Raw genomic sequence first — 18,947 nt, 5'->3', positions numbered from 1 at the left:
TGGAATTTTACTCCAGTACAAATTCCCCAACTGTGACTAAGGTATGAAAATAATCTGAAGAATGTACCATATTCTATATATTCTAGCACTGATTTACAGGAACCAATGAAGAATTTAACACCAAAAATAAGAAAAAATAAAAAACCTTCCCAATATTCATCACATTCAGTGGGTTTCTCTCTGGTATCAATTCTCTGATGCTGACCAAGGAATAAGCTATGACTGAAGACATCATAGCATTCAGTACATATGTGACTTTCCCTGGTCTCAGTTCTCACATATTGAATGAGGCCTGAACTTGACTAAATGTCTCCCCAAGTTCACTGCATTCATAAGGTTTCTCTTTGGTATGGACCCTTTCATGTTGGATGAGGTGTGCTCTCTGACTGAAGTTCTCTTCCCATGCATCACAATCAAAGACTCTCTCTCTAATGGGAACTTCTTGTTGCAGAGTAAGATCAGAACTGTGACTGAAACTTTCCTCATAATTGTTGTATTCATAAGATTTCTCTTTCCTGTGCATTTTGTGATGCTGAATAAGGCATGAGGTTTGGCTGAAAGATTTCCCACACTCATTACATTCATGCAGTTTCTCTCCTGTGTGAATTCTTTGATGCTGAATAAGATGGGAATTCAATCTAAAGTCTTTCCCACATTCATTACACGAGTAGGGCTTTTCTCGGAAACGAATTCCTTGCTGTTTAACATAGGCCAGCCCACATTCATCATACTCATAGGACTTCTCTTGATGATGTAGTCTCTGATGTTCAACTAAGTATGAGGTGTGGCAGAAGTCACTGCCACACACGGTACATTTACAGGACATGTCCTTATGTGTTCTCTGATGCTGAGTAAGATGCACACTTCGGCTGAAGACTCTTTCACAGGTTCCACACTTGTAAGACTTGGCTTTGGCATGACCCTTCTTATGTTGAAGCACATCTGAGCTCTGGCTACAAGACTTATCAGGTGCATCACAGGATTTATCAGATGCTTCACATTTGTAGGATTTCTCTCTGGTGTGTATTCTTTTGTGTCGACTAAGACTTGAGCTCTGACTGAAAGATTTCTCACATTCCTTACATTTGTAGGGTTTCTCTCTTGTGTGAATTCTCTGATGTCTAGTAAGAGCTGAGGCCTGATGGAAGGTTTTCCCACAAGTATCACATTTATAGGATCTGTCGGTGGTAGGCATGCTCTCCCACTTATTAAGGTGGGACAGATCCATTAAGCTTTCCTTATAGTCAGTACTCTGAAAATTCTCTGTTAGATTTATTGGTTCTTGTTCACCAACAGCTGGGTTCTGGTTGAAATTCATGTCATATTTACTGTCATCAGTGGTCTGTATTCTAAGAACTCTCTGATCTGTATCAAGTGTGGAGTCTAGACTGAAGCTTTTCTCAGGTTCAGTGTTCTTCTCACTGCTGAAAGTCTTCTTGCTGATTGTTATTTGTCTAAACTCTCTCTCCAGAAAGAGAAATTTTCTTAGAATCTCCTGGAGTCTTTCTAATCTGTCCTCAGACTTATAAACCTCTCTGGTTTCAGGAACTTGAGCAATATCTTGTTTGAATTTTCCTACTCTCACTTTGTATGAATGTACTTCTTCTGAAATTTTCCGCTTAGGAATCAACAGCTTGTTTTCTTCTCTGGTCTCTCCATCTAATACAATATAAATAGAAAATACAAATGTAATCTATACCCTGTGCTTAAAAAAATATAAATAAAAATAAGAGGAAAACTAAATAATATAGAATCCTCAAAAACAAGCAAATTCTATTTACTTCCAAACAAAAAATAGCAGATGTAAAGGCACAGCAGGAGCAAAGAAGGATGGAAATGGATTAAGGGGAGATAAAAACAGGCTATTTCAGCAAAACAGACAACAGCCAGTAAGAGATTTCAAAGGAACAAACATAAAAATGGGTCGTAAGACTTGGCTTTGGCATAAACCTTATGTTGAAGCACATCTGAGCTCTGGCTACAAGACTTATCAGGTGCATCACAGGATTTATCAGATGTGCTATAACTTGAATTAGGACCTAGCACAATTTGTATGAAAGAAATTAAACTGTAGAGACAGGCAGACGCTGTCTCCACTCCAGAATGGCAAAGCTCTGTATGTTGAGTATGAGCTCAGCCAGAGCTTGGCTCAACACCTGGAGATTACTTTTCCACTGATTTATCTGACAGACTCCACCTTACTCACCTGAACAGTCATCTCTTATGACTTCTCTATTCTTAGATTCCAGATCAAAGACTTGTAGATCTTGCTCCCGCTGAGAGATTCCATCAGGCTTCGAAATTGGAAATCCTGCTCACAGAGAAGGAAATGGAATATGGCAATTTATCCCCAGATGCTACACTGCCCTCTTTTCTTTTTAGTAACGTGACCATTACTAAATGTAACCAACTTATACAGAAGATAAGTTCTGAAAAGACATTTGTCAGGAAGACCTGGAGAATGAAGAGGATGACTAGAGCATCTGAGTTGAGATTTGTACTCTGGTAAAGGTTTGCTAAGGAAAGAGTTTGTAACTTGGAAGCAGCATCTTTTATTTAAATACAGATTGGTGAATTCATGCATGGGTGTATACCTGTCTTCACAGAAGTTATCATTAGTACTATGGTAGCCAACGGTACAGTGTTGGCATCAAACCTTGTCGACGAGTATCAAATGGCATTCTGAAAATGGAATGCAAGCCCCTGCTATATAATAAGTTAAAATATAGCAGCAAATCAGTAATAAATGAATAAATTTAGCAAAATCCTGTAAGACACACAAGTTTAATAAAGAACACCAAAACAGGGAATTATTTCTGGTTCTTTAGCACAGTAAGATAATGGTTGAAACAATGTACAATATAATTCTAATTAATATTAAGATTTTTTTTATTAAGGTGTTTGTTTGTTTTGGTTTTTTCGAGACAGGGTTTCTCTGTATAGTCCTGGCTGTCCTGGAACTCACTCTGTAGACCAGGCTGGCCTCAAACTCAGAAATCCGCCTGCCTCTGGCTCCCAAGTGCTGTGATCAAAGGCGTGTGCCACCACATCCGGTGACAATATTAAGGTTTTTAACCCTCCAACAAATTACCTCAAGGGATGGACAGATGGCTCAGTAATTAAAAGGACTTAACTGCTCTGGTAGGAGTAAGTTTGGTTCCCAACATCCACATGGCAGCTCACAGTGGCTGTAACTTGAGCTCCAGGGAATCTGAAATCCTCTTCTTGCCTCCCTGGGCCCTTGCACTCATGTGACATATAAAACACTCAGTACATACATATAATTAAAGAGGACTGCCCTGATCTCCATAGCAGCCAGGACTACATAGAAAGATACTGTCCCAAAAAAACAAAATTCCTGAAGAGATGAAAATGCTTATTTACTCTGATCTGACCACTGTATATCATATTTAAGTACTGAATTATCATAATGTTCCAGGAACCTTACAAATATTTTGACTTTCTTTAAAGAAAAATAGAACCAATATGCTACAATGAATATGGGAAAAAAGGATATGCCACATCTTCACACCAGAATTAGCATACACTTTACTCAACAAGCATTTATGGGATGCCTCTTGTATAAAACAATCGGTGGAGATAGAGAGCCCTAGCAAAAGGGCCAACCCATCTCAAACAATTAAAGAACCCCATATTCTTAATATAAAGGCAGCTATAAACACTACTACCACATGCTACAGTGAAGTGAGTATAGTAAAAGTACACGTAAAACAAGCTTTCTATTGCCAAGAGGGCTACTTATACCTCCGCCTGAGTGTGGTGGGTGTGTGTGTGTGTGTGTGTCTGTCTTGAGACAGGATATCACTTTGTAGACCATGCTGGCCAGAAACTCAATAGAGCCCAGGCTTTTCTCAAATGGGACAAACCTGCTCTCAGACTTGAGCAGCTCAACTTCTTTTAATGCTAAAGCAACAGGGAGCCTGCTAAGTAAACAGAATTTTGATGTTGTTAAAACCAAAGGGCTCTATAGGCACCGAGCAGAGAAAGTGTCAAGGAGCATATATGCGATGGTTGGCTCCAGTCCTTCATCTCCAAAAGTCTATCTATACACCGCATATCTAGCTTATTTCTTGTTCTCATTATTCTGGCATGTTACCACATAATGAATGTTTACAGACTCTTAAAAACAGCGTAAAGAGCAGTTGAGGGCTGGACAGATGGCTCAGCAGTTAAGAACACTGACTGCTCTTCCAGTGGTACTGAGTTCAAATTCCAGCAACCACATGGTGGCTCACAATCATCTGTAATGGGATCCGATTTCCTCTTCTGGTGTGTCTGAAGACAGCTACAGTGTACTTAGATATAAATCTTTAAAAAAAAAAAAGAGATAGATAGATAGGTAGATAGACAGACAGCCTGCTTGACTGACTGGTCTGTAGGGTGAGTTCCTTCCCAGATAGCCAGGGCCACATCAAGAAACCCTCTCTGGAAAAGCAAAACAAATCTAGTTGGAAGCTTCCATTTTGCTAGCTAGCGTTCATGCCAGAAGGTGCTATGCAGGATACTGGGGAGGAAAACATCAGTGGTCTTATCCCAACTGTGAACCCTTCAAGCTCCAACAGTGTCTGGCCATTATGGGAAGAAGGAAGCACTTCCTAATTGGATTTGAGGCCTGATACTATAAACCTGGTCAAAAGTACACAACTGCAAAGATTATAGATAGGTCCTACTTCCGTTTTGCTCAAAGGATATGGTGTCAAACTGGCTCCTAACTATACTTATACCAAAAAATTAGTGCTGCTTTTCAGCTATGGTAAGAGAAGGTTCTATATGAAGAAGCATATAGGACAATGGTTAATGCAGACTAACGGGTCAAAGAGCTGAGAACAAGCTCCTTTTGAGTGCTTAGCCCTAAAGAGACCATCTCTATCACCCCTTCTATGACTCAAGGAGCATTACAGAAAGGGTGGGGGGAAGGGATTTGAAATAAAAGCCATTGCTTTCATGAGCTCACAGCAGCAGTGAGACTGGACACATCAACATTCCAATATGGATATGGAGAGGAGTCAGCTGCACCTCTCCCTGGCTCAGTGGCTGGGAGTGCTGGTTGCTCTTCCAGACTGGGGTTCAATTCCCAGCACCCACATGGCGGCTCACAACCTTAAATTAACTCCAGTTCCAGGGTATTTGACATCCTCACAGACACGTGGAGGCAAAACACCAATGAACACTATAACAAAATATTTTAAATTAATCTCAGGCATTATCACCACTAATAATGATCCGTGAACCTTACAGCCAGCACTTCTTTTGAACAACATACTTAAAAATAGCTTACAGGGTGCTAATTTTACACCTGTCAACATAACAGCTACCCAATTTTATAAAAAAGGCATTCAGAGACTGGAGAGATGGCTCAGATGCTAAGAGTACTTGTTGCTTCTGGAGAGGACCCCAGTTTGACTCCCAGTACTCATGGTGTGCACAACTCTCTCTAACTCCAGTTCTAACGTATTCAACACCCTCTTCTGACCTCCACAAGCACCAACCATGAACACAGTACAAATACACTCAAGCAAAACAGACATAAAATAAAATAATCTAAAAAATATGTTTTAAGGGCATTGGGCTGGAAAATATGGACCTTGGGAGAACCAGTAAGACATGAACAGATTCATGGATGGCATTCACTGTTTCTGAATCCCAGTTGAGGTTTCAGTAGCCAGCCACCTATTGGACACTTAACTTGGGTCTTCTGTGTCAGAACAAAGTACTGCTAAGCTTAACTAGAACAGCTGCCTCCACACATAAGGCTTGGGGTTTACATCCCTGGCATGATAAATTAATATTCACAGTATAAAATGTGATATGAGGTCGGTTTGTGGTGGTGCAAGCCTTTAATATCAGCACCTGAAAGGCAGAGGCAAGCGGATCTCTAAATATATGAGGCCAGACTGGTCTATAGAGTGAGTTCCAGGACAGCCAGAGCTACATAGAGAACCTGTCTCAAGGGGGGGGGGGGGAAATCATGACGGTCAGGCCTGGTGATGGAGGATACCTGTTTTTCATTTGGTTTCCTTTGTTTTTGAGACAAAGTCTCACTGTATAGCTCTGGCTTGCCTTAACCTTAGAAAGATACATCTGCCTCTTCTTCCCAAGTGCTGGGATTAATTCTGTGAATCACCATACCTGGTCCAGCCCATACCTCTAATCCCAGCACTCAGGAGAAAGCCTGGTTGGTCTATAGGAGTTACAGAATGCCTGGCTTAAAAACAAACAAACCCAAGATTTTTAATGTCATACATGATTGGACCTATTGTGCCACAGGCAGAGAGGCAGGTCCCAAGCCTAACTTCTCAGAGCCTCAAGTTCCTCAGAAGAAATGAACACTATCCTCCATGGCCAGTGAGCTGACTTAGTAAAGGAGCTATGGACCTGGATTCAACGCCCAGAGCCCACACAGCACAAGGAGAGAACTAGAAAATCATCCTCTGACCTCAACATGCAAGCTGTGGTATGCACCACTCCCTTTGAATTAATAAAGAAACGTAACTTTTTAAAGAATTTTTTGCTTTGCTTTGTTTTTTGCTTTTGAGACAAAGTTTCTCTGTGTAGCCTTGGCTGTCCTGGAACTCAATACAGATTAGGCTGGCCTCAAGCTCAAGATCTGCTTGCTCCTGTCTCCCTAGTGCTAGGCTTAAAGGCTTTAAAAGAACCTATTTAAAAAGAGTAACATCCTCTGCTTCTTGTTGAGTTATAGCAAGGATTAAATGAGATAGACATAGCATGTGGTACGAACAGTAAGGAGTCATGACAGTAAGCCATATTCTATGGAAAGTACTGTTGTCTCCAAGACATCAAGCATTTTGTAAACTCGGCCATTTATTTATTTACTGCTGCCTAGTGCAAACATTTAATCAAGGGACTACTCTTTTGGTGCCTGTGATAAATACAAATACAGCCATGGGAAATACGTGAATTGGAAAAAGAGACTAAGCCATGGACTGAATTATAAAGGTCTTATGTTATAACCCTAAACACTAAATAAAATTAGTAAACACTTAATTTAACCTTACATTTCAAATGAAGTATGGTGGACCCACAAAGATAAAATGAATTCCTGAGGATGTTAAAATAGTTGCTAAGGATGTGCTGGCTCAGTCACAAAAGCAAGCTGGGTAGTGTAGGAGGGTTTCTTATAGTTGATGCGGGTATGCATGTATGTGTGTCCTTTGTGTGTGAAAAGATGACAAGATAAAATTAGGTAAAGTTCCACTTGGTAGAATATTATAAGCTTGAGTTAAAATACTACAAAATTTCTTTACTACAAAAAGTACACAAGTGAACTGTTGGAAATTCTGTATTAGGTAAAATTAACAGTAGTTTACAATTATATAGATCATTTTACAATTTACAAAGCTTTTAAAAATACATCCATTTTGATGCCCTGAACTATTTAATTTCTGTTCCCCCTACTTCCCCTCTATCAAAGACAGCATTAAGAACACTTAATTAGGAAAGGTAATATAAATACAGCAATTGGTTCGGTACCACAACGAATCAGGTACAAGAAGACAGGACTTTAAAGGAAGAAAAAAATGATACCAAACATGAGAGAAGTCTGGGGGTCACACAAGTGAGAGGTCACAGAGTGAGGCATCACAGGGGGCAGGCTATACTCACTGCTAGAAAGACCATACAGCATCTGATCCCTACTCTAAAATAACAGGAAAAGATGGCAACTGAAAAGAGAGAGTTAGCTTTGTGGCATTTCACACAAGTAGCTGACCACCAAGTGTGGTTTATGAATGAACGGAGTTCCAAATGCACGTGATCATAAGGAAGGCTTCCATGTTAGAGATTCACCAAATGTCACTTAGGGAGGGAGCAGCAACTTTACGTAATGGTGGCATCCCAAGGAACAAATGTTCCATCAATCAAGTTTGATATCTTACAATCTTGGAAAAGGAGTTTCCGTGCTGGGATGAGCACTCCCGATGGAAAGCCGATCCCTGGGCCATCTCTTGGTGATTCCTGCCGTAAGGACTGCAAGTGTTTCTCCAGAGAAAGCACTTGCCTGGGTATGACTCAGGGCTGGGCAGGAATTCACACAATGAATCCGGGTGGTGGGAAGGCGGAGAAGTATGCCTATAAAGATCAAAGAGCCAGGAATGGAAAACATACTAAAAAACCTTCCCAATGAGCCAATGAGTAAACTGTCTCCCACATGTAAGAAAATGTCTTAAATCTAGCATGGAATCAGGAAAATTAAAAAAAAAAAAAAAAAAAAAAAAAAAAAACAAAAAAACAAAAAACAAACAAACAAAAAAACCCTAAAAAAATAGGTGGGGAAGGGGACGGAGTTTATAGATGTAAATGCACAAAGAGTGTATGCAAGATCAAAGACAGGCTAAAAAACTGCAGTGAGGGCAGCGGACAAGATGACAAAGCTCAAGGAGACTGCCAACAGCCCTGTCCCTCCTCAGGGGTATTTCTCAACAACACTATAGGTTGCCTAATCTCAGGTATCCTTAAAACAAGGAATCGTGATTTAAGAATTTAGCCTAGGGTTGAAGAGATGGCTCAGTGGTTAAGAGCACTGACTGCCCTTCCAGAAGTCCTGAGTTCAAATCCCAGCAACCATATGGTGGCTCACAACCATCTGAAATGAGAGCTGATGCCCTCTTCTGTTGTGTCTGAAGACACTACAGTGTACTCATATAATAAATATTAAAAAAAAAAAAAAGGAAAGAAAGAATTTGGCCTATATAGTAGGGGACACCCTGAGCCTTCTGGTGCTGGGTTAAGGTTACTTGGGATAACCACTTAGGTGATGCACTCCAATGGCAGATAGAGTGAGTCCCACCTTTAAATGAAGCCTCTCAAAGCTGCCTGTTTGGAGAAGAGTTTGAGAATCTTAAAAAAGTGAGACACTCATCATCAAGAGAGATTTTAGCCTGTCTTTTAAATATATTTCTTTAATGGAAAATATCTCAGATACAGGGCACAAAGGAATCAGAACAGAGTCCAGCTAGGGGTTGGGAAGATCTTATGACTCTAAAAAGGGGGGGGGGGGGGGAGAAGAGAGAGGGGGGAGAGAGGGAGGAGGGAGGGAGGAAGGGGAAGAGGGGAGAGAGGAGAGAAAAGAAAAGAGAGAATTTAGTCAAAGCACAACCAAGTTTCTCTTTCCTAACAGGAAACTGATGTCCCACAAAAGCAAGAAATACAAACTGGGGATAAGGAGTAAAGGTCTCCTCCTGATAACCCAAAGTAACCTTAAATTTACCTCCCACCCCCACCCCCAAGGAAAGGACCTTAAAGATGGAGGGCTGAGAGGTTCTAAGACCTGTTAACTGGGCACACTCTACTGACTACCTAAAAAACCTCACAGCTACTCAGAAAGAAATCCAAACAGGTAAGTTGATCAACAGGAGGGTCCTTACCCAGTGAGACCACGTTTCCATAATTCTCTAACATCACTTCTCTGTAGAGCTCCCTCTGAACAGGGTCCAGGCATCCCCACTCCTCTCGTGTAAGATGCACAGCCACATCCTCGAATGTCACAAACTCCTGAAATAATAATTCTGGCTGCTCTCAGGAATGGGCTACTATAGCACCATGGCCAGAGAATGAACATGACACAGAGGGCATCTAGTAGCTGTTTATGTTGGGGAGGAGAAAGAACAGACTAGAACTTAAGAGAATAAATCCCATGAGTGCCCATCACAGTCTCATGGACAAAGATGATAGTGGAGATGGAAAAATTCTATCTGTCAAATCCAGGACTCTGAAAATGATATGTTCCCAAATTGCTACTGAAAAGACTCCAGGCAAGGGTTAACAGATGGGGTGAAAGAGAGGCCACACTCAAGCAACGAGAAACCCTGAGGAAAAGCAGAGGGTCCCTCAGCTCACCTGGTACCTGGCTGTCAGGAGCGCAGCTGCCTGGTCTCCTGGGCTTCCCTCATGGGGAAGAGCAGGCACCTGGGGAACAGGTGGAGCTGAGGGAGGAGAAAGGAGCCAAGAGTGAGAGCAGCCCCTCCACAGGGCTCCCTTTTCAGAACACTTCTCCTGCCCAAGGTATATCTGTAGCATCCTCCTTCACGTCAGTGTTCTAGTAAAGTCAACATTTACCGGGTCTCAGGTATGCCCACTCCTCCTTGGGAGCTGCTCCTACTTACACAGACTGAGGACTGTAATATGGACTTTACTAGGAATCGCACTTAATCCTCATGGCATGACATTCCTTCTATAGAAGGGCAAGCATTATACCTGTCGTTGTGATGAGCAAAGCAAAACAGACAGACAGACAGCATTTCCTGGCCAGCCTGGGTTACAGAGTGAAAAATGTAGTCTCAAAAAACAGAAACAAGAGCAAAGAGAAGCCTGAAGACATAGCTCAGTTGGTGGAGTGCTTGCTTGGCATGCATGATGCTCTGGGTTCCTTCCCCAGCACCATCTACTGGGCAAGGTGTCACACAACTGTAATCTCAGCACCTAGAAGGTGGATCAGAAGTTCAGTCATCAAGGCAAAGCAGTCCAATGCCAACCTGCACTACATTAAGGCTCTGAAGAAGAGTTGAAGGGGACTGGGTGTGGTGGTGTAAGCCTTTAATGCCAGCACTCAGGAGGTGGAAGCAGGTGGATCTCTTTGACTTTAAGGCCAGACTGGCCTAGCGAATTCCAGGACAACCAGGGCTATGCAGAGAGACCCAAACAACACAAAAAAGTTGAAGGATTTGATGATAGGGCCAGGGTCTTCAGCAAACTTCTGACATGTTTCCAGATACCATTTACTATAAACATCATCTGCCTTCATTTTATTATCGGGCACTATCTCTGCAAACCATTGTGTGCGGCTTGTAGAAACAAAAACAGTCATGTTTCCTCACAATCCTTTACACCCTCCAACAATGTCCCACACAGTCCCCTCCACATAATGGTACTCCATCTGTGTTGCTGACATACAAGTTGCTTCAGGCACTGGTGCTGATCTATAAAAACTATGACATAGTTCTTACATAATAAAACCAGCAGCTAAGTATGATGCTGTATGCCTACATTCCCAATGTAGTTGGGAGGCCGAGACAAGATTCATTCAAATCATGGGCCGCATAGTACTAGGCCAGCCAGGGCTACCTAATACATAGCAGGATCCTATATCAAGGGGAGGAAACACTTACCTATTTAATATATGTATGTGAATACATAGTTAATATGATGTAACATCTGTGCATGTAAAGAGACACTGTGTTCAAACAGGAAATTAAATGGTTGCTTTCTTGACCAAAATTGGATTATTCACAAACACTGAAGTTGCAAAAGAATGGCAGGTAGCAAATCACACTAAATCATCAGGAGAGGAGACAGACTAAAGAGAACCCAGGGAGTGAAGGTTCCTCTCAGTCCCTAAGGAGTACGTTAGGTAAGCTAGTGAGACATGGCAAAAGCAGCCTTTGTTAGAAGTCATTCTGGTTGTGGTGCCAGGAGTGAAGCTCATGTTCTAAAGGACAGAGCAGGATGATGGGCTGATTACAGACAGGCTAGCTACCCTTAACACAGGGCCCAAGCCAAGGACTCACACCTGCCACGCCCTTCCAGTTCTTCCACTAAGGCCCACCTTTTTTTTTTTTTTTTTTTTTGGTTTTTTGAGACAGGGTTTCTCTGTGTAGTCCTGGCTGTCCTGGAACTCACTCTGTAGACCAGGCTGGCCTCGNGGAACTCACTCTGTAGACCAGGCTGGCCTCGAACTCAGAAATCCGCCTGCCTCTGCCTCCCAAGTGCTGGGATTAAAGGCGTGCGCCACCACGCCCGGCAAGGCCCACCTTCTTATTCAAGACCCTGGCCTCTCTTATGTCAGGCCAGGGCCCCTTAATATTCCCATTCTCCTTGAAGAAAGTGTGGTCTCTGCCTTACCCCCACTGAATCCCTGCTCCATCTCCGTGTCCTGCAGAAACCGAAGCTCTGGGGAAAGACATTCAGACTGGCTCTCCAAAGACTGGAACTGTCCCCTGGGTGACTCTGCTGCTTCTTGGGATGTTCTCTCCTCCATCCCTGTTCAGGGGAACAATGACCATCACTGCAGAGAGTAAGAAGAATTTCTTAATAAGTTAAAATGTCCCATAATCGCATATTCTCAGGACTTAGCAAACTATTTTATATATGATAGACTTTGTTAAAAAGACATTTTTTTCAAGCTAGTGTTTCTCTGTGCAACAAAGCCCTGGCTGTCCTGGATGCACTTTGAAGACCAGGCTGGCCTCAGACTCACAGAGACTTGCCTAAGGGTTGGGATTAAAGGCCAGCACCAGCACACTCAGCTAAAAGCAGACTTTAAAAAAAAAAAAAAAAACAGCCCGAAGGTGGTAGTGCAAGCCTTTAATTCCAGCACTGGTGAGGCAGAAGCAGGTAGACACGAGTTTGGAGCTAACCTGATCTACATTCCAAGACAGCCAGTGCTACAGAAAGAAGCCCTGTCTAGAAACCCAGCCCCACTAGATTTTAGTTGTCATAGCCCACAGACTTAAGTTTCTCTAAATGTAAGTAAGTAAAGTGCATGGTATTTGGGGCCCAAGAAGGGTTAAAACCTAAGAAGTTACCAAGATAAACAAAAAGAAAAACACAGAAGCAGGAGATGCTGCACAAGGCCCTACCTTCAATTCCTAACACCCTCTCCCTTCACAAAAAAACCAAACATGAGTACCATTCGGTTTCAAAACTTAAAACCCAAACAGGAAGGTGTAAGAATTCGATATTACTCAGACTCTACTGAAAAATCCCAAATCTGTGGTTTAGAAATATATATATGTGTATCGCTGGGCATGTAATCCCAGCTCTCGGAAGATTTAGGCAGGAGCTTCAGGAGTTCAAGGTTAGCCTCAAAGCTGTCTTTTAAAAACCCAAACCAAAACAACAACAACAAAAAAATAGCTACCATTAAAAGAATTTTTTTTCCAACACAGTACAACTGCGTAAACCTTTCCATGAGGCGTCCTAAGTAATTTAGAGGCTCAAGTTGAGACCCAGAGAAACACGCCAGATAAGATTACTCATTGTTTTTCTCAAAAGCAGGCCCCTTAGGAATCATGTGGTAAGCGGTCAGGCCGTTCTGCATTACTCAATGGGCCCCGATGCATAATGATACAACTCACTTAGGAGACGGACCCTTAGGGCAGGCTGGTCGAGCCACCTGCGCGCAGCACGAGGGAGGGCTGCGAGGAGCCTGGTGTCCTTCAGATCCAAGGACGAGCCCCGGTTCCGTCCACCGCCCTCCGCCAGGCTCCCGGCCGGTCCGCAGGCCTCGCCCAGAGCCACTCTCCGCCTACCTCTCTTTTGGGCAAAGGTTCGGTCCCCAGAGGGCGAAGCGGGCCACAAGACCGAGCTGCCACCCAGGCCCGGCCACTGGGTTCGCACCACGGGGCCACCCCGGCTCCCCGGGCTCCGCGACGAACCCGGGAAGAGGGGAAAACAGGGCCGCGAGCCCGGCCTTCCGCGCGCCCCAGCTCCGGGAACAGCCGTCAGCCCGCACGCGGCGCCTCCTGCGCGTCCGCCCCGCGGGCCAAACAAGCGGTCGCTCCCACGGCGACGCGACAACGGTTCCCCGGGACTCACCCAGGTGGAGAGGCGGGCCTGGGGACTGTCCCGTCACGGAGGCGCTCCTCGCTCAGCTGCACCAGCCTGTCCGGGGCCACTCTCTCGACTGCCAGAAGGCTGACGCCTTACGTCACTTCCGGCGACGGCCGTCCACGGGAGGGCGGTCCCAGGTGAGGTTCCCGGATGAAGAGCAGGGGTGAGGGTGTCCGGGTCGAGCCGTCAGGTGACGGACACGGGATGCGGACTCGTGGGTGGGGTCCGCAGGATCGCTAGACAAGGACCTGGTTGCTGTTGTGCTTGGCCTTCTCGAGGTCGCACGGCCCTCCCTGCTGATTAGGGCGCATCTTACACCAGGAGGGCGACAGAGGTTGGGAACCGCAGGAGCGTGCTGGAGGATTCCTAAGCAGAAGATGAAATACCACCCTTGTGTCTAATACTGGTTTGGTCCGGCTTTATTTCTCCTAGGAAGTGCCTGACCCCAAATTGCCCACAGAAAGGGACATACTAGGTGTTGCCCTGCCTGGAAGGGACAAACGTTTTCCCCAAGAGGATTCGCCCAAGGTCACCAAGACTTTCCTGTCAGGCCCTACTTTGATTCCCACCCTTTCCTTCATGTTTGATTCCTTGCCTACCATGAGGTGAGCAACTTCTTCCAACAGGAGTTCTTCGCTGTGTGCAGCTTCACTGTAGGCACAAAGGGAGCAAGTTTAACTGAGAACTGTTTGAAACTGTGACACAAAAATCTCTCCTCAAGGTTGATTATCTCAACTATTTTTGCAATAGTAGATGCAAAGCCAACACTCCCATAATTTTGTTCCCCTGGAAATTAGTGAAGCTCAGAATCTTGTAATTTACAATCCTATAATTATCTAGTATTAGGAACAACTGCTACATAAGTCAAATATTTTAAAATACTGCCCAAGGGCTGAAGACGTGGCTCAGTGTTGAAGAGCACTGTTGCACTTCCAGAGTACAAAGCTTTGCTAAGTCCCCAGAACTCATACTGTGGCTAACAACCCTGTCACAAGGTTCCAGAGGTGGATCTAATGCCCTCTGACCACAGGAGACACCACCCCAGGTGAACATATATGCATGCAGGCAAAGGGTATACATATAAAAAATTATTTGGCTTGGAGAAATGGCTTACCAAGTAAAAGCCCTAACTGTTCTTGCAAAGGACCCAAGCTCAGTTCCTAGTTCCCATGGTGGCTCACAACCAGTGTAACTCCAGATCCAGAGGATTGGATGGATCTTTTGTGCTCCTGTCACACATTTGGCACAGTGCACACATATGCACACACATACACACACAAATAAAAATAAATCTCAAGGAAAAAAAACTGCCCACAACAGGTGTGGTAGCCTATGTGGTGGTCTATACCTGTAATCCTAGCATTCAGAGACAGGTAGATCTCTGTGAGATCCCAGACTAGTCTACATAGTGAGTTCCAGGCTATCCAGGGCTACATAGAACCTGATCAAAAAAATTTTTTGAGGATTTATTTATCTTATGTATATGAGTACACTGTAGCTGTCTTCAGACACACCAGAAGAGAATGTCAGATCTCATTACAGATGATTATAAACCACCATGTGGGTGCTCAGATGTGAACTCAGGACCTCTGGAAGGGCAGTCAGTGCTCTTAACCGCTGAGCCATCTCACCAGACTCCAATTTTTTTTTTTAATTTAAAAAAAGAAAAAAGAAAAAAGGAAGAAGAAAGGAGGAGGAAAGAAGAAAGAAACCAGGGCTCAGGGCTCATAATAGGGTTTTTTTAAATGTCTGTGTGTATCTCAGACAGTGGTGGTGCACATATTTAATCCCAGCACCCGGGAGGCAGGAGGGAGACCTCTGAGTACCAGGACAGCCTAGTCTACAGAGTGAGTTCTAAGACTGTAGAAAGAATTCTGGAATTTTGGTTTCTTTAAACATACATGGACGTGGGAGGTTGGGCGGGGCGGGGGGGGGGGGAGATTATAAAAATGTGTTTTCATTTTAATCCCAGGTGTGGGAATGTAGGGCTGCTTCAAACTGATTACAACAGCTGACTGTGATTTGCCTTGGGCTCTAGCAAAAGCATAGTTTTGCCAGCTGCAGGTAGTTTGTGCAATTGTGTGACATTTGAAATTCGGGGAACTTTTCATAGGGTATATAAATGCTAGGGCCCCAATAGGCATGGTTGGTTGTTGGTCACTCAGGTAGGTTGGTTGTGGTTTGTTAGTAGTTGTGCCCAAGGAAGAAACAAGAAGAAAGATAGAGATCCCTGAATCTAATTTCTCTCTGGCCACCTTATCTTTCTTTCTCGCCGATGGAGTGATAGGGGGTGAAACTGGGGCCAGGGATAAAGAGTGTAAAAAAGAAGAACCCAGCCGGGCAGTGGTGGCGCACACCTTTAATCCCCAGCACTTGGGAGGCAGAGGCAGATGGATTTCTGAGTTCGAAGCCAGCCTGGTCTACAGAGTGAGTTCCAGGACAGCCAGGGCTACACGAAAAAACCCTGTCTCTAAAAATTAAAAACAAGTAAATAAATAAATAAATAACATTTAAAAACCAGGGCTAGTGAGATGACTCAGTAATCAAGAGCACTGACTGCTCTTCCGAAGGACATGAGTTCAAATCCCAACAACCATATGGTGGCTCACAACCATCTGTGATGAGATCTGACACCCTCTTCTGGTGTGTCTGAAGACAGCTACAGTGTACTTACATATAATAAAATAAATAAATCTTTTTTAAAAATTATCAAAACAAAACAAAAGTGGGTGTGGGTGTGTATGTGTGGGTGTGTGCACGCGCACATATGTATATGCCAGAGGACGACACTGTCACTAGGCCTTATTTCTCAGGTACTTGCCACTGCCCTGGAGCTCACTGATTAGGGTAGGCTCACAGCAAGCCCCAGGCATCTTCCTGCCTCTCCCTCTCCAGTAGTGGGATAATGAGCACAGGCTATTTATGGCTTGGCTGTTTTTTGGTTTTTGTTCTTGTTTTGTTTTAAAGACTGGGTCTATGTAGCCCTGGCTGAACTGGCACTCATAGATCTGCCTGCCTCTGCCTCCTAAGTGTACGTGTTGGGATAAAAGGTGTGTGCCACCACACACAATTGGTCTTCTTCGTTCTTTTTTTCTTGACTAATGTGGGTTCTGGAGATTGATGTCTGGTAGGGATGTTCCTGTAAACTTTACCAACTGAGCCATCTCCCCAGCTGCCATTCTGTTTTATCTCCAATCCCTGCCCCTCTTTACCGCTGCTTGGCTTCCCAGAATCAGTGCTTCTATTCTCCTGGTTTCTAATTCTGGGGAGGAAGCCTTTTGTTGGAGACTGGGTCTCACTCTGTAGTAGCCCAGGCTATCCTAGAATTCACTGAATGGGGGGACTTTTGGGATAGCATTGGAAATGTAATTGAGGAAAAGATGTAATTTAAAAAAAAAAAAAAAGAATTCAGTGAATGACCTTAGTGGCCTTAACTCAAGATCTTTCTTCTCTGCTTCCTAAGTGCTAGACTTATAGAAGTGTACCTCCATACTGGGAAGAAAGTGAGTCCTGATGTTGACATTCCTGGTCGCAAGGTTTATTTGGGTCATTTGGCATATGTCATGATTCTAGCTCCCGAGATAATGGAGGCGATGTTTATGAAGATTTCCCTTGCTCTCAAAAAAACAGTAATGGGAGCGACATCGTGGTTCTTAGCTCCTCAAATGTCTTTGAAATGATACAGCAGCTAAGACAGCAGAGCTTCAAGCACGGGCAGCCTCACCAGCAAAAGCAAGTGGCTGTGTCCCACCGACAGATCAAAAATGACAGGACTAGCTTGAATCAGAGACTGACACTTGTAATAAGTCCCACCACTCCGGCAGCTGCAACATCAAGATTGCCGTGTTTGAGGCCAATTAGGGAATATGTAGCAAATCCTAGGCCAGCCTGGGTTATAGCAAAACTGTCTCAAAGGTAAAATGGAGTCAGGGAATTTCAGCAAGATGACTCAGCATGAGAGAAGGACTTGCAGGAAGGCCTGAAGACCTGAGTTCGTTACCAGGTTCAATAAGGAGAGAAATGACTCTTGTTTGTTTGTTCTTTCATTCTAGATAGCTTCTCTATGTAGTTCTGGTTGCCCTAAAACTCACTCTGTAAACCAGGCTGGTCTTGAACTCAGAGATCTGCCTGCCTCTGCCTCTCAAGTTCTGGGATTAAAGGTTTGGAACACTACTGCCCAGCTGAGAAATGACTCTTGAGAGTCAATATAAAAATGGGTTCAACAGGACCGGAGAGATGGCTCAAAGGTAAAGACTGCTGGCTGCTCTACCAGAGGTCCTGAGGTCAATTCTCAGCAACCACATGGTGGCTCATAACTGTTGAGGCCTGCCCCTTCTAACATAACTGCAGCCATTTTGTATTCAGTCTCCATTTTGCTCATAAGGTGCAATTAAGTTCAGGTTCTCAGACTCTACTTCCCAGAAGAAATTATCCACAGCTGACACTGAAGAATGCTTCTAATAAGCCACAAATTATGGTTGAGTCACTTGTATCCTTGTAGTGCCAGGGATATGTTAGTGGTCTCCCAAAACAGACAGGAGCCAATCTGATGCAACTCACAGCAGAGTCTTTATTCTATTCCAGCTAGCTTGACCCCAACCCCCAACGCTCCACCATCACACAGGATGGCTTTGGTGGTGGGGGAGCCCCAAATGTCTATCGGGCCAAGGCTTTACAGTAAGCAGCAACTGGGGGTATGTGTGCAAGCATCTAATTAGAAAGCTACTGTGTCCTTTAACATAATTGGCTGGTGCTGGGAGCCATACCATAAACTTGACTTCTGCTCCCCTCTGCATTGGTGATCGTTAGGAAGGGAGTGGGCTTGTAACCTGGGGGTGCAGGTTTGTTGGGGGGAATAACCTGGAGACACTGGTCTTGTTGAGTATGTAACCTGGAAACTCTGGTCTTGTTGGGGATTAGCCTAGAGACTGGAGCTAGGCTCAGGTTTTGTTGAAGGACAACTTGAAAACTAATGTTAAGTACCAGCCTATTGGTTTACCTGAGTTTAAACTTAGGTGAGGTTCTCTAAAATGGAGTCTGAATTTAAAAGATTTGGCCTCACACCCTGTTATCTCAATGTTCTGAAATTCCCCTGTTCACCACCTGTCCACCACCCTTCTTACCTCACTCAGGAGGTGAACAGCCAGTTTAAAGTTTAGCTAATGATACTTTGTCTAGTTAGACAGAAATGTCGAACCACTTCACTGCTTGCCTTCGAACTTTTGAACCCGTTTGTTTTTTCATTTAAAAAGCCTGTCCTGATGTTGCCCGCCGCTTTTGTTCCCCCTGGTAAGAACACACTCAGGGCAACCGGAATCTTCTGCGGCACAAGCTTTATTGCTTACCCCATCAGGAGCCAG

The 18,947-nt window shown here is 44.0% G+C and overlaps 1 protein-coding gene across 4 annotated transcripts; it reads right to left on the bottom strand.

Annotated features, from left to right (window-relative positions):
* Nucleotides 1–7: 7 nt before the first annotated feature.
* Nucleotides 8–13,689, bottom strand: Znf655 (zinc finger protein 655). Of its 4 annotated transcripts, XM_021163510.1 has the most exons (5): nucleotides 13,573–13,689; nucleotides 11,878–12,040; nucleotides 9,877–9,962; nucleotides 9,405–9,531; nucleotides 7,308–8,109 (listed from the first exon to the last, which is right to left on the bottom strand). In XM_021163510.1, the coding sequence occupies exons 2-5, from the start codon at nucleotides 12,011–12,013 to the stop codon at nucleotides 7,913–7,915; spliced, it is 546 nt and encodes a 181-aa protein (XP_021019169.1). In that variant the 5' UTR covers nucleotides 12,014–12,040; nucleotides 13,573–13,689; the 3' UTR covers nucleotides 7,308–7,912. The 4 variants fall into 4 exon arrangements, with proteins under 4 accessions (XP_021019168.1, XP_029333218.1, XP_029333219.1 ...); XM_021163509.2 differs by lacking the exons at nucleotides 7,308–8,109; nucleotides 9,405–9,531; nucleotides 9,877–9,962 and adding exons at nucleotides 8–1,659; nucleotides 2,207–2,311 and having other exon boundaries at nucleotides 13,573–13,673; XM_029477358.1 differs by lacking the exons at nucleotides 7,308–8,109; nucleotides 9,405–9,531; nucleotides 9,877–9,962; nucleotides 13,573–13,689 and adding exons at nucleotides 8–1,659; nucleotides 2,207–2,311; nucleotides 13,287–13,374.
* Between the last annotated feature and the right edge of the window lie 5,258 nt (nucleotides 13,690–18,947).

The sequence above is a fragment of the Mus caroli genome, chromosome 5, assembly GCF_900094665.2.
Source record: "Mus caroli chromosome 5, CAROLI_EIJ_v1.1, whole genome shotgun sequence".
Classification (NCBI taxonomy): Eukaryota; Metazoa; Chordata; class Mammalia; order Rodentia; family Muridae; genus Mus; species Mus caroli.
This window is presented reverse-complemented; position numbering and strand designations above follow the sequence as displayed.

Coding starts and splice junctions, on each gene's coding strand:
- Znf655 (XM_021163509.2), bottom strand. CDS start 12,013: ATGGAGGAGAGAACATCCCAAGAAGCAGCAGAGTCACCCAGGGGACAG. Junction 2,312..11,877: donor GGAGCAGGGATTCAGTGGGG/GTAAGGCAGAGA, acceptor CTCTGTGAGCAG/GATTTCCAATTTCGAAGCCT. Junction 1,660..2,206: donor CATAAGAGATGACTGTTCAG/GTGAGTAAGGTG, acceptor ATATTGTATTAG/ATGGAGAGACCAGAGAAGAA.